Source organism: Vanacampus margaritifer, chromosome 5 (genome assembly GCF_051991255.1).
Source record: "Vanacampus margaritifer isolate UIUO_Vmar chromosome 5, RoL_Vmar_1.0, whole genome shotgun sequence".
NCBI classification, from domain to species: domain Eukaryota; kingdom Metazoa; phylum Chordata; class Actinopteri; order Syngnathiformes; family Syngnathidae; genus Vanacampus; species Vanacampus margaritifer.
In genome coordinates, this window is record NC_135436.1 from 27666230 (window position 1) to 27679682 (window position 13453).

A 13453-nucleotide genomic window follows, 5' to 3' on the forward strand; every position below is an offset into this window, starting at 1 on the left:
AACCGAAATGCTCCCATACTGTTGACGTAAATGAGCTTGGAGAGGCCACAATTTCAGAATTATTAGTTATATTAGGCATGTTTCTTCCTCTCCTTGTGATGCTTGTCACCGTCAAAGTAGGAACATGACACGGATTTGGAGGAGAAATGTACCATGAATTCAAGCTTACAATTTTTATAAAAATGAATAATGATGCACTGAAGCCTATTCAGCTGTTTCTGGATTAGGACACAAATTCTCAGAGTTGGAAAGCGCAATCCTAACGTTTCAAGGGACACTTTATAGTATCACGATTTTCGGTTTCATTAACAGGTTTAGAGGAAATGCGGCCAGAGTACGGATAGATTTTGACTATTGTGGTCGTGCAACTGCACTCCCTCACACTCAGAACAGTTTCTAACATTTTGCTTCCTTTTACCGGAGGAAGGAACCTTCTTGGACTCGATTTACCGCATCAGACGCAATTGGTGCTTTCCGTCGGCCTTGGTGGAGGTCTTCACTCATGTGAGCGAGCGATAAGAAATATGAATGTGATGATGTCTCTCCACTACGCCTCGCTGTCATCCATAAATTTGACAAGCTCCTCTCTCTTGCAACCTCAACTGGTTTTCCTCCCGTGCGCGATTTCCGCCGGTCGCTGCTCAACACGTTTGGGAATAAATCAGCGGCGGGCGCCAGGTGATCGATGGTGGCCCTTATTAAAGGAGACGCGGCCCTTTTTGCCGGCGCTGGCTTGTCCGGGAACGCTTCTGCAATCATCTGCTGAAGGGTCGACGGCGGGCGACCGGACGGCGTTAAAGCAGGATGAATGACTAAACAGCCGGCTGCTTTTCTACGGGGGCGTCCATTAAGGTTGGCCTCGCAGTCACCAAGCACATTAGCGCTTGGTCATGAGCTGATTTATCAGGCTATGACCACGTGTGCCCCTCCTCCTCCCGCTCCTCACTAGGACCAGTGGTTGGAAGTAACAATTTAAAAATACTCATTACTGTACTAAACTAGCAATATCTGTTCTTCTGCTCCTTACTTTGTCCAAAACAGACTGGTTGTTTTTTTTCCAAACTCCACGGATGATGACAAAAAGACATTAAGGGGAGTTACTGTTAATCAGTACTTCTACAGTACTTGAAGTATTTTGTTATATATATATATACGAAAGAGGATTAGGGCCAGTGAAGAGGGGAAAAAAGGTTGGCAGGATTCTGACTTCATTCTCAGAATTCTGACTTTAAAGTGAGAATTTTGACTTTAATCTCTAAATTCTGACTTTATTCTCAGAATTGTGACTTTCGGATTTAAACCCACAACTCACAGCTCTCCGTCACAAAATCTGAATTCTGAGAATAAAATCGGAATTCTGAGAATAAAGTCAGAATTTTGAGATTGAAGTCAGAATTTTGAGATTGAAGTCAGAATTTTGAGATTAAAGTCAGAATTCTCACTTTCTGAGAATTCAGTAAGAATTCTGACCCTAACCCTTTAATGTCACAATTCTGAGAATAAAGTGAGAATTTTCACTTTAAAGTTAGAATTATGAGAATAAAGTGAGAAACCTGCCAACCCTTTTTTTCTCTTCACTGGCCCTAATCTTCTTCCGTATTTTTACACAAGTATCCGTACTGGTAAAATCCTGAAGAAATCCAACAAGCTTTTTTTCATCTTGCAGCATGAAGGTTTTATTTCAGTGCTTGTGAGTGTGATGACCTTTCCCTTCACTCTGTACGACTCAAAAACAAAACAACAAATGAGAGAGCACTTGTGTTCTTTTCATTATTTGAAGCTGAAGCCTATCTGATCTAGGGGTGTGATAAACCGTGGGCCCGATTTACTGAAGGTTTGTCAGGCACAAAATTGCTCTGGAAGCTGATCTAACTTGGCGCGCTCAGGGTTGCATCTGCCAAACAGGCGAAGTTGCCGAGTATATGCAAATAGCTGGAATTAGCACAGCAAAAGGGATTTATCATACCTGATATGAATTGCGCTGGCTGATTATGCAAGTCTAAGTAGCATATCTGAAATTCAGGTGCAATTAGTCCGCACAAAATCCAAGGTGGCCTAAAGAAGAGTTACAAGAGGAACAATGTCAAAACATGTTGACGTTTTATTTTTTTATTTATTTTAAATGCCAGAAACAAAAATAAACAGAAATGCAATTTTGGAGCTTCTTAATGATTGGCCTTGGAGCCAATCACAAGAAGGAGTCATGCCGTATAGCCAATGAAAAAAGTTCATTTTGACTCTGCATTCTCCAAGTTCTAAATGCAAATTATGCAGGATAGGCACACACGGGACCAGCTGAATCGATTATTTTATGTAACTCAGTAATATATTGCCTTTTCCACTAGCACTTCCAATTCCATCACTTCAAATGACATTTTCTGCCTGTGGTTCTAAAAACGTCATGGTGAAAATGATCAGAGCTACCTCAAGCGCATAGCCCACTTTCAGACGTGTTGCCAAAAGTGTGCACAATCTGTTAGCACCTGCTATTTGGCATCTTAGCGAAAAATTGCAGTCTCAGTAAATCACATGCAAAACTGATTTACTGAATTGCATGCACCCTAAATCTCAGTACATGTCATATCTATACATAGAGTTGCTGTGTATGCAAACACTACTCTAGTACTTCTAAACCTTGTAACGTAAAAAATTTTTTTACGACACATACGTAAAATGAGCCAAAATTTGGCTCACTATTGGAAGTGTGATATCTAAGTCATTTCGGAATATTTTTTTACTTGCGACCACTCAAAATGTTCAGTGGCATCAGACCTATCCATACATGTATACTTTTTATTTATTTATAGTCCAAAATGTTGATGTTTTTACGTATGTGTACTATAAAAATGAGTTTGCCACATATAATAATGATAATAATAATTTTGAAATTTTGGATGGTGCCATTTTGAACTTCAACATGTTTTGGACAATTTGGCAATTTCAGCTCACTCAGTGATTTTTTTTTTTCATATGCTTCATATTTTTTATTAATATTAATAAAAAGCAAAAAGCCCAAAATTGGACAGTGTTTTTTTTTGTGTGTTTTTTTTTTGCCTCTGGTCACCAAGCCCATCCAGGCTTAGTGATGAGCTGAATCATCAGGCTCTGTCCACGTGTCCCTCCCCTCCTACGTCCCACCAGCAGGGTCCTAAATGGCTTGCGTTTGTTCACGCTGCTCCTAAAAGGTTCATATTCAATGAGCAGCGCGGCCGGCCTGTAATGATCCGCTTTGATGACAGCTCATTTAGCTCCACTGATCATCCCTGTAATGAGCACCGTCACGGTGATTGGTCATCGCGTTCCCATCCGGCACCATTACCTCTGGAGAGGACATGGCTCATTTGGGAAGACGCGTTCCGGGGCACATTCACATTTGTCTGTATGTTATTTTGTGGATGCTTGATTCATATTTTTCATTTAGCCACTTAAACTATTTTTTTTTTGTAACCAAACCTGAACTCTCTGACAGCAACTGGAATTTGTATAATAATAACAATAATAATTATAATAAACAATAAATTCATAAGAACATAAAAAAAAAGGATCTTACTGTTTTCTTGAAGTTTACTATTCACACGAATTTAAAAGTATTTTTGTTATATTTATAAAAGACCTGACATTAATAAACTAAATGATTTAACTAGTTACTGCCTACGCAAAATTTTATTTACAATATAATGTTTGCGAGTTTTTATCATGTCCTTAATATTTTAGAAGAATTGATGATAAATTTGTGGAAATACAATTAAAATAACAACAGTCTAAATCCTAACCATCTTTTTTTTAAAAAAAATACTTTTACTTTTAATACTTGACCACATTTAATATTTAAAAAAATAATTTGAAAGTACCTCCAAGTATAGCCATTAACAGCTAAAAATGCCTGACAACAAAAGTGAGTATACCCCTATGGGAAAATGCCCAAAATATCTGTAGGAATTTGAGGGGTGTACTCACTTTTGCTAGATTCTGCAACTTTAAGACTTGGACTAACTTCTTCCAAAGTTATTTTCTGTTAAGGTACTTTAAAGAAGACTGAATTTAACAAACCTTAAAGTTGCTATTCCATATTCAGAATGCGGCTCGCGACAGAAAGGTTCAAGGACCGATTCCCCCATTTGGCTTTGGGACATTTGTCCCTTGAGCGTTTTCATGTATTCCCTCCTGAGATGCAGAGTTTTAAATGGTGCAAAACACGTGCAAATGTCAATCTGTGGCAGTAAAAGTCCGTTTTGATTCATATTAATTTTGGATTTCACACACCATCATTAAAACATATTCCATTAAACGCAAAAGGCAGTGTCTCTTTTCCATATATTGCATTTAGCAAGGCCCTTAATCCGCTCGGCTCACATTAATTAATTGAGTTCCGTCCTAATGAATTGCCATCTGATTGGATGGAGTTGCTGGAAGACAACTCGGGGGAAAGCACACCAGACGCCGTCCCAAAGACGGGCGGTGGGGGGGGCGGTGGGGGGGATCCTCCTGTCATGGATGCCTGGATTCAAATGTCTCGGTAAAGAGCGCAGCTGAGCCACACGCTCGCCTTCCAATTCTCACGACGGACTGCTCCTTTATGAACACTGGCAGGGAATTACAGTAAACGGGGAGGAAATTGCTCTAGATGAGAAAAGTTTGTTTCTTTAGTGGGTGTTCCAAAAGTGAAACTGCACAATGTATCAATCATTCTTTCCATTTTAAATAGGGCCCGATCGATATGCATTTTTTGAAGCCAAAACCGATTTTTGGCAGAAAAAAATACTGATTACCGATTAATCTGACAATTACTTAACAAATATTTAATGCATAAAATTGTGTTCACACAGCATTTGTGTGTGAATAATTCCTTGTTTGAAGGAAAAACACTCCCGAAGTCGATGCTAACTTCCTGTTAGCATTTGAATGGGATCTTCCCTTTACTTTTAGCATTAGCGCTAGGCTAGCGATGTTTTAAAAACGAAGCATGTTTTGTATTCAAATATATAGTGGATGTAATTCTTATTGTCGTGTGTTTGGTTTTACAGTCAACTCCAACTGGGGTGTCATTAAACAGCTTAAAGGACGCTTAGGGACAACAGAATATCCAGAATAACATACGCTACACACTTGATAGTTGCTAATGCTACGCAAGCAAAATGGTGCATTCATGGTACTTTCACAGTGTCGGAAACTTCGGTTTTCTTCTACGCTAACGTTTTAAGGGGAAAATAATCCGCCATTTGGCCCAATTGGTCGATTATTTTGTCCGATGTTTGAAGGGCAATGATTAGCCGATTGATCAGCGGTCGGGCCCGAATTTGAATTGCCGGGGACAAATATGAAAAACGATTTGATTTGTTTTTATCACCATTATATTATTCGTTTGAGTTATTGTGATCTGGTAATGAGCCTTAGTAAATATACGTTCACTGCCACAAGCCATTAAATGAAACTCCACTTGGGGCAAATCACTCCAACAACGCTATTATTTTCATTCTTCTTTCCACCATTGTGCCAGGAACTCCCTTTTCACCGTGACATCACTTGCACTTCCAGATGGCGCTATTAGGAAACAAAACTTTCCACGTCATTTGATCAAGACCGAGCGACTGACAAATTATTGCAAAATGGCTCGAAAGATGATTTTAGCCTTCTTCTCTACCGCCGCAGTTTGAATCGCGTCAGTCGAAAAGAAGATGCGACGAGATAAATTGATTGGAAGGAAGACAAATTGCCGGCCGTCGTTTACATTTCAACAGGAAACTTCAGACATTAGATGATTAGTCAACAACTGGCTAATGAATCGACTTCTCTGTTGCTGACGTTAGCAAACAGGCTAGCTAGTATTTTGTGAGCTTTTCAGAAGTGGCTTCTCCTTGCAAACTTTTTCTTTTTCTTTTTACTTTTTTAAAATGTATTTTATTTTTGTTTTTCTGGAGAGCTCAGTATTGTTGATTCGGTAATTTTACCGATTTGACATGTCATCATCATTGCTCTCCTTTATTTTTTATTTTATTTTTATTTTTTTTTGTATGTGTTTTTTTTTTTTTTTTTACAACATCCACTTATATGTATATATCCTCACCCACATGTTCAGCTAGATTTATTATTAGGGCCCCAGCAGCGACCACTGCGAGGTTCCGATATATATATATATATTTTTTTTTATTTTATTTTTTTTTTTCTCTCTTTCTCCCGATATTTTCTGTGGGAATTCTTCCTCTGTAAGGAACCTTATTTTAGATTTTTTGTAAAAATGCCTCCTAGAAATGTTCAAGCATTTGACCTCCCTAAAAAGTTTCTTTTTCCGTTGCAGCCCGTATCGGAGGAATTCCAAAACGGCGAGGGCTTCGGCTACATCGTGGCCTTCCGCGCCAACGGCACCCGCGGGTGGAAGGAGAAGATGGTGACGTCGGCCGACTCCACCACGTATAAGTACCGCGACGAGACCTTCCCGCCGCTGACGCCCTTCGAGGTCAAAGTGGGCGTGTACAACAACAAAGGCGACGGGCCCTTCAGCCCGGTCGTCGTCATCCACTCGGCCGAGGGCGGTGAGGTCAAATTTGGCTTGTTGGGACACGGGGGGGAAAAAAGTGTGTTGTTGACGTGTGTGTGCACATGCAGAACCCAGAGAGGCGCCGTCCGACGTGAAAGCTTACGCGATTTCCGCTTCGCAAATAAGAGTCACGTGGAGGCCGCCCAACCCTGGTCCCGGAAAACCCAAAGGATACGAGGTGCGCTCGCAATCACGCAGCAAGCAGACACTTCATAAGGTACACCGCGTACACTTAAAAATGAGATCCATTATGAGGTGACTCAGGTACGTCATGTGACCAAGAGTTTCCCGCATTGGACTTTGTAACGATATCCAAACATCGCGATACGATATCACGATATCAAGCTCATGATACGATAATTATCACGATATTGTGGTGACGATGGGGATATTAAAAAAGGTCACGATATTGTAAAAAAATTTAAAAAAAGCACAATATTGTGCTTGTGTACATAACAGCAGTGCATATAAACAACCTTCAATCTCTAATATTGATGCACTTATTTGCTAATGCACACATTGAGTTCCTCTGCATATTGACTCGGTTCACAGGCATGTTACATTTCCCGTCATCTGACCATTAGCATGGATTTTAAACATAAAAGGGCCAAAACATGCCGTATGAAAATTAAACGGCTCAACAACAAAAAACTAACCACCAGAGGGTGCTAGAACTGAACAAATAGAAATCAACTTGGCATTTTTAACAAATGTGCTGCTTTTAACATCGTGACATGACGACGAGGATATTGTGGCAATTTTAATATTGCGATATCACGATATTGGCGTTACCGTTGCATCCTTATTGGACTTTAGGCTAAAGTTGCCACTTTTAGGACTCCGTATTATTATATTATATTATTAGTATGGGATTTTTTTAATGGGCTTTAGGTGAACTGATGAATACACACATGCTCACCCACATACAAAAAAAAAATATATATATATATATATATATGTGTGTATATGTATATTTATGTATATACATTTAAAAAACATTTTTTTTTTTAATTAATTTATTTTTTCTAAAAGGAGAGCAATGATGATGTCAAATCGAATGAACAATACTGAGCTCTCCTGGAAAGAAAAAAATAAAAAATAAAATAAAAAAAAGGACTCCGTATGAAAATGATTCCATGTCTTTGCAATATGCATATTGCATGGCCCACTATCACGATATCGATATTTTTTCCGATATATTGCCCAGCCCGACCTGTTTATATTTGAAAATCAGCCTTTTCAAAATGGGTGCCATTTGTTGTTGTTGTTTTTTTTTAAATAAAAATAAACACTTAACATAAATAAATGATTAATAAAACATAAAAGCAGTCGTTTTATTCTACACATTCAACTATTAATGTTGTAATGGCAAAACTCAACAATTATAATAATTTAATATAACAATTAAATTTGGGGACTTAGTTCACCTAAAACCTATTAAAAATCCCATACCGTTTACCTAAACCGAATACTTCAGAATCCAGCTAGAGTGGTGAGGTTGTCAGGAGACCCGAGGAAGGATCAAAGGAAAGTGAAATCCAGCACCGACCAGACATTACCTACCAGCCACCGGGTTACCAACCCCAGAAACATCTAAATGACTTTGTAACGCGTTACCAACAACACCGGTCGCGACTGATCAAGTTTTGTCCGACTTGACTTTTCAGCTGCTTAACCCAAGCAAAAACTCGACTTGACTTTTTGGCAGAGTAACTCGACACTTGAACCCACGAAGGTTGAGGAGCTTCCTTACTTGAACGCAACTGTGCTTCGGTGTGACCAGGTGAGCTACTGGAAAGCATCGGAGAGGGAAGACTCCGGCTGGAAGCAGAAAACCACGAAGAACGAGACCTCCGTGGTCCTGGGGGGCTTGGAAGGAAACAACCAGTATGTGGTCATCGTCAAAGGCTTCAACAGCATCGGGCAGGGACCCGCCAGCGCTTCCATCATGGCCAAGACCAGGAAAGCCCGTACGTTCAATCATTTGCTATACATCCCCTTTTTTTTCTGAAGCTAATGTTTTTTTTTTTTTCTTCAGCTCCGGTGCAGCCGCCAGGCAACCTGTTGTGGATCCAAGAGGGCAACAACGTGTCTTTAAGTTGGGATCCAGTCAAGGCCAACGAAAATGAGTCCGACATCATCGGCTACATGGTAAGCATACCTAGTTTGTGTAAAATCATCCACACGGGCAGCAAGCTTTGAACACGATCCCCATTACTGTACGGATGTAAAACCGCGCACAGTGACAAGGGTTTTAAAAATAGCGACAGGAGTTTCATTGATGCTTCAGCAACGCGGCGAGTGAGGCTGCGGAGGAGGAAGCCGAGTAGGAGGAGGACGACGAGCTGGCTGGCTTTCAAAGCTTCCCAGAGAGGCGAGAACCTCCTTCTGGCTCGTGACCTCCAAGCTGTTGGCAAGGGAGGACAGGAAAACAAGATCGGGGGGGGGGCGTTTGGGAGGGGGCGGGTCTAAAAGTATCAAGAGTGTAAAAGAAGAACGGCATTGAAACAAATCAAAGCGAGATTCTCTTCAATGAGCCTCTTTTGTCGTCGTCACGCAGGTTTTGCTTAAACAGGAGGGCCGAGGCCACAACCAGGTGACTCGCACCATCAACCCGTCCACCACGCTGTCCCTTCCGGAGGGCGGCACTTACGTCATCGAGGTGCGGGCCCTGAGCGAGGGCGGCGAAGGGGCGGTCAGCTCGCAAATACGACTCGTCACATCCTCTGGTAAGCTAACGGCGTTGGATATTCATTGCTAGCGTTATTTTCAGAGGTGGCAAAAGTCTGATAGGACAAGATAAGAAAGGGGAAGTAACAATAATAGGTTCTATTTTATTCAGTTTAATATTGTGTTAGTGGAATATGAGTTAAGCAGCAAAATCCAGCCGTTTTTATCCATTTCTGGGGGCGGCCATTTTGCCACTGTTGACTGAAGATGAGATCAATGTTGCTCAGGGCTCAGGCAACAACCAATCACAGCGCAGCTTCAGAAAACAGGTGGGCTGTGATTGGTTGTTGCCTGAGCCCTGAGCAACTGTGATGTCATCTTCAGTCGACCGCACGTGGCAAGATGGATAAAAATGATTTTGCTTCAAAACTCAAATTCCATAATGTAATATTAATCAGAATGTCATGTTTACACTAATGAGGTCACATGTAACATATTATTGTCAAGAAATGTTTAAGGTTGACTTCCACTTTAAGTAAAATAGTAACAGACTCTGAAATATACTTAATGAATATGAAAAATGAATTTTTACTGTCAATTATTTACAATACTTGATTTGATATTATGGGAACATGATTTAAAAAAAATCATCTGCACACACCTATTTTAATAATTTATATAGTGCCTATACTATGAAGATTGACATTTTTTTTTGCATAACATCACATTGCTGATGTTGTGAACTGAGTTGAAAAATAAATATAATATAAACGCAAAATAGCAATTGATTGACTTAAAAAGGTTTTTCATATTCAATATATTTTGATCACCAGAAGATTGTGTTGTTGTTTTTTTTAGCTAAGCACGAGACAAAACATTCACCACAAATCATTCATGTAATGTAGTAGCAACGTGATAAGTGGCTGCCATTTTGTGGAATTTTCTAAGAATAAAAAATAAAATTAAAACAACGTAATATGTACAGACCCTTGTTAAATCCAGTGGTGGCAAATCCAGGTCCAGAAAGTAAAAACCCTGCTACAGTTTGGCTTTAGCCCCTTGTGCTAGGTAGCTAGCTCCCTAACAAGAAACTGAATACCCGGGGAGCTAGCTAGCTAGCTAGCACAAGGGGCTAAAGCCAAACTGTGGCGGGGTTTTTACTTTCTGGACATGGATTTGCCACCTCTGGTTAAATCCTACATGACTAATATGTTCACACAAAAAACACATTTTATTTAAAAAATAATAATAATAAAATATTTTACTGCCCACAATGCTCTTCTAACCAATAATGTTCCAGTTGCGCTATTAAAGTAGAGTTTTTCATTTGCTTTTTTCCCCCTTCCATTTGACAAAGTCAGTTTTAGAAAATCTTGTCACGTTGCTGCTGGTAGACAAAAATATCAAGAAATCTTCTTGCTATTTAGCTATTAGCAGAACTTGAAAGAAGAAAGTACAGATCAAGTAAAATACAGTAAAGTAAAGTACAGTCACTGAAAAAGTACACTACATTAAGCAGTGTAAGGAAATGTACTTGTTGACTTCCCCCCCAACTGTTTATTTTAGCATAGCTCGATGCTATCTGTTGTAATTAAGCAGTCAAAGTTCTTGCACGAGCAAAGTTTTCTTTGGCTTAATACTCTTTTAATTACTTTGCCCACACACACAAAGCTTCACGGACGCGCTCGGTCAATTAACCTGCTAGCGAGCGGCGCGCCGGCGAGACGAGACCGGCCAGCAGATGTTTTATCCTCATGGCCGGTTCACTGGCTGTATTGTTTGCGCCCGTAATTAGTTGGACAATGACACAGTTGTCTCTCACCACGCTGGGGAATGCAGTGCAGCCGTTCAGCATTGGTTGAACGTTTACAGTCAATTTGACATGGTTTAAAATCGGGCTGGCTTAAAAAAAAATATATATTTTTTTTTTATTATTTTGAGTTAATTTTTAAAGTTCCTTTAACGTCACAATTTTTTTTAATGCAGGATTAATGACCGCCCCTTACTTGGAAAACCTGCACTGGGGGAAATTCCAGTCGCAACGCAGCAGACACGTCCATGTCAAAATTTTGCAGTAATAAATTTAATATTAATGCATATATTTGTGGAGACTGGAGTCAAGTTGTATTTTACAAATTTTAAAATGTGCAGAATTTCACTAGTCCATCTAATGGCAAAAACATGACTTTAACACAAATCAATATCACACTCATATTTTTTATTTTTTTTTACAGTACAGTACATCTTTTTAATTTTAACTTAATTTTACCAAATTTTAATTTTAGGAATTATGAAATTATTGTATCAATGACTAAAAGATGCAGCCATATTTCTATTAGTTTAACAATTTTTTTCCCCACTTTTAGGTTAACAAGAGTATGAATTTTAATGTACATTTAGAACAGATTTAAAATTTGCGATTGTGAGTTAACTATTGAAGTAATGAATGCAATTGATTACGATTAAAATTTTAATCGTCTGACACCCAAATATATATATTAGTGCTGTCAAAGTCAAAGCATTAACTGATTAATTAATCACCAAAAAATATCGCATTAATCATGAATTAACGCAGATTAATCGCACAATTAATTGTGACCATAGATTATCCTTTAGCGTGACGGCGGATGGCTACGTTTAAGGTAGCACAGGTTGTTTGAACAATAAACATAATTATATGCATTAAAGCTAAGCATTTAATAAATGTTTGCGTATGACATTCAGAATATTTGTTCATGTCAAATTATTGGGGTCATTTTTTTCCCCATTTTAAATTATGCAAGTAATTCATTGAATTAACACATAACCGGTGCTCTTCAAATTTGGCGGGAAACAAATATTGATTTAAAAAAAAAAAATAGGCTTTTTTATTAAGTGATTAATCGTGATTAAGAAAAATTCTTTTTTAAAATGTGATTAATCTGATTAAAAAATGTAATCGTTTGACAGCTATATATATATATCTGTACTTTTTTCATTTTTATTATGTCTTTTTTAGCCATTTTTGACAAATACATTTTGGTAATAAAAGAAAACAAAGTAAAATCCAGCTCAGTCCATATTCTCCCCGCAAATAGTGGGGGTCAACTGTATTCTTACTATTGTTGAAAATAAACAGGCGGCTGTTGACTGTGCCAGATTTGATGTTGTGCTTCTCTCTACTAATCCTCCCCCGCTTCGTCCCACCAGGTGTGCGTGCCAAGAGCGGCGGACGCAAACAGAACCTGTCGTGGCCTGCGATGCTTTTGGTTCTGCTGGTGCCTTCAGCGTCCTGGTGAGGCCGCTTCACACTCATCTTTTTCCATCGGAGGGGAAAGGACTCGCTCTTTTCCTTTTCTTTTTTTTTATTCCCTTTGACGCCGCCACTTTGGCGTTCCCGCGGAGGAGGAAAGGTCCGGGCGGGGAGGGTATGAGTCATCTCGTCACCCGTTTAGTTTCGTGTCCAACATCGCGCTAGTGTTGTGCTGTCGTGTGCCGTGCGAGGAGAGATCTTTTTTTTTTTTTTTTTTTTTTTTAAGTGCTCGTCTCATTGACTCCCGGGGTTTGCGGAGCATGAATACTTCTCGGGAAGCAACGAGCAGGATCATCTGGGACATGTGCATCAACCACCCCCGCCCCGCCCTCGCACCACCTCCACCTTCCTCGGGCCGGCCGACAAGCCAGGCGGGCAGAAAACTCACTCGAGGAAAGAAGTGCTTTTTTTTATGGACCAAACAAACCACGACGACTCGGACTACTTGCTAAGACTTGCTTTTTGTACGTTGTGTTACCTTTTAGAGACGAACACAGTGGTGTGTATCAGCTTTGTTTCTGTTGGTAGCAGCGCTTTGGTGCTCCGTGGCCCACGTTGATGGAAGTGCAGTAGGCAGCAGTAGGGACTCCTGGTGACCAATAAATGTGATGTATATTTTTAAAACGGTTTCGTCTTCTTTTTATAGTTGATTCAAATGTGATTCATGGTGCCAGAAATGAAATGACGACGGTACGTAACTCATTCAAACCCGAAAACATATAAATACATTTTTTTATACTTTGTCCTTCACTCCCAAAGACGTATATATATGTTTTTTTGTTTTTTTTTTACAGAATGCTTTGATTGTAGCTTCTGGCCTGAAGAGGTAGCTTAAAGCAATGGTAGTTATTACAAAAAACGGCCAACAGGTGGCAGCAGAGTATAAGAGATCAGCCAGGGCCATTTAGCAAAAAGCGCTTTTTCCCAGTGTTTTCAACAGGCTTGTGATTAATGAT

General features: G+C 39.6%; 1 protein-coding gene across 3 annotated transcripts in view; it reads left to right on the plus strand.

The window, feature by feature from the left end:
• cntn5 (contactin 5) overlaps positions 1–13115 on the plus strand; it is a 144819-nt gene extending 131704 nt beyond the window's left edge. For all 3 annotated transcript variants that reach the window (XM_077566556.1, XM_077566554.1, XM_077566555.1), the window contains 6 exons: positions 6296–6530; positions 6604–6713; positions 8319–8505; positions 8574–8686; positions 9096–9264; positions 12395–13115. In XM_077566556.1, the coding sequence (XP_077422682.1) occupies positions 6296–6530; positions 6604–6713; positions 8319–8505; positions 8574–8686; positions 9096–9264; positions 12395–12483 (903 nt within the window). In that variant the 3' untranslated portion in view covers positions 12484–13115. The remainder of the gene's footprint in view (positions 1–6295; positions 6531–6603; positions 6714–8318; positions 8506–8573; positions 8687–9095; positions 9265–12394) is intronic.
• The last annotated feature ends 338 nt before the right edge of the window (positions 13116–13453 follow it).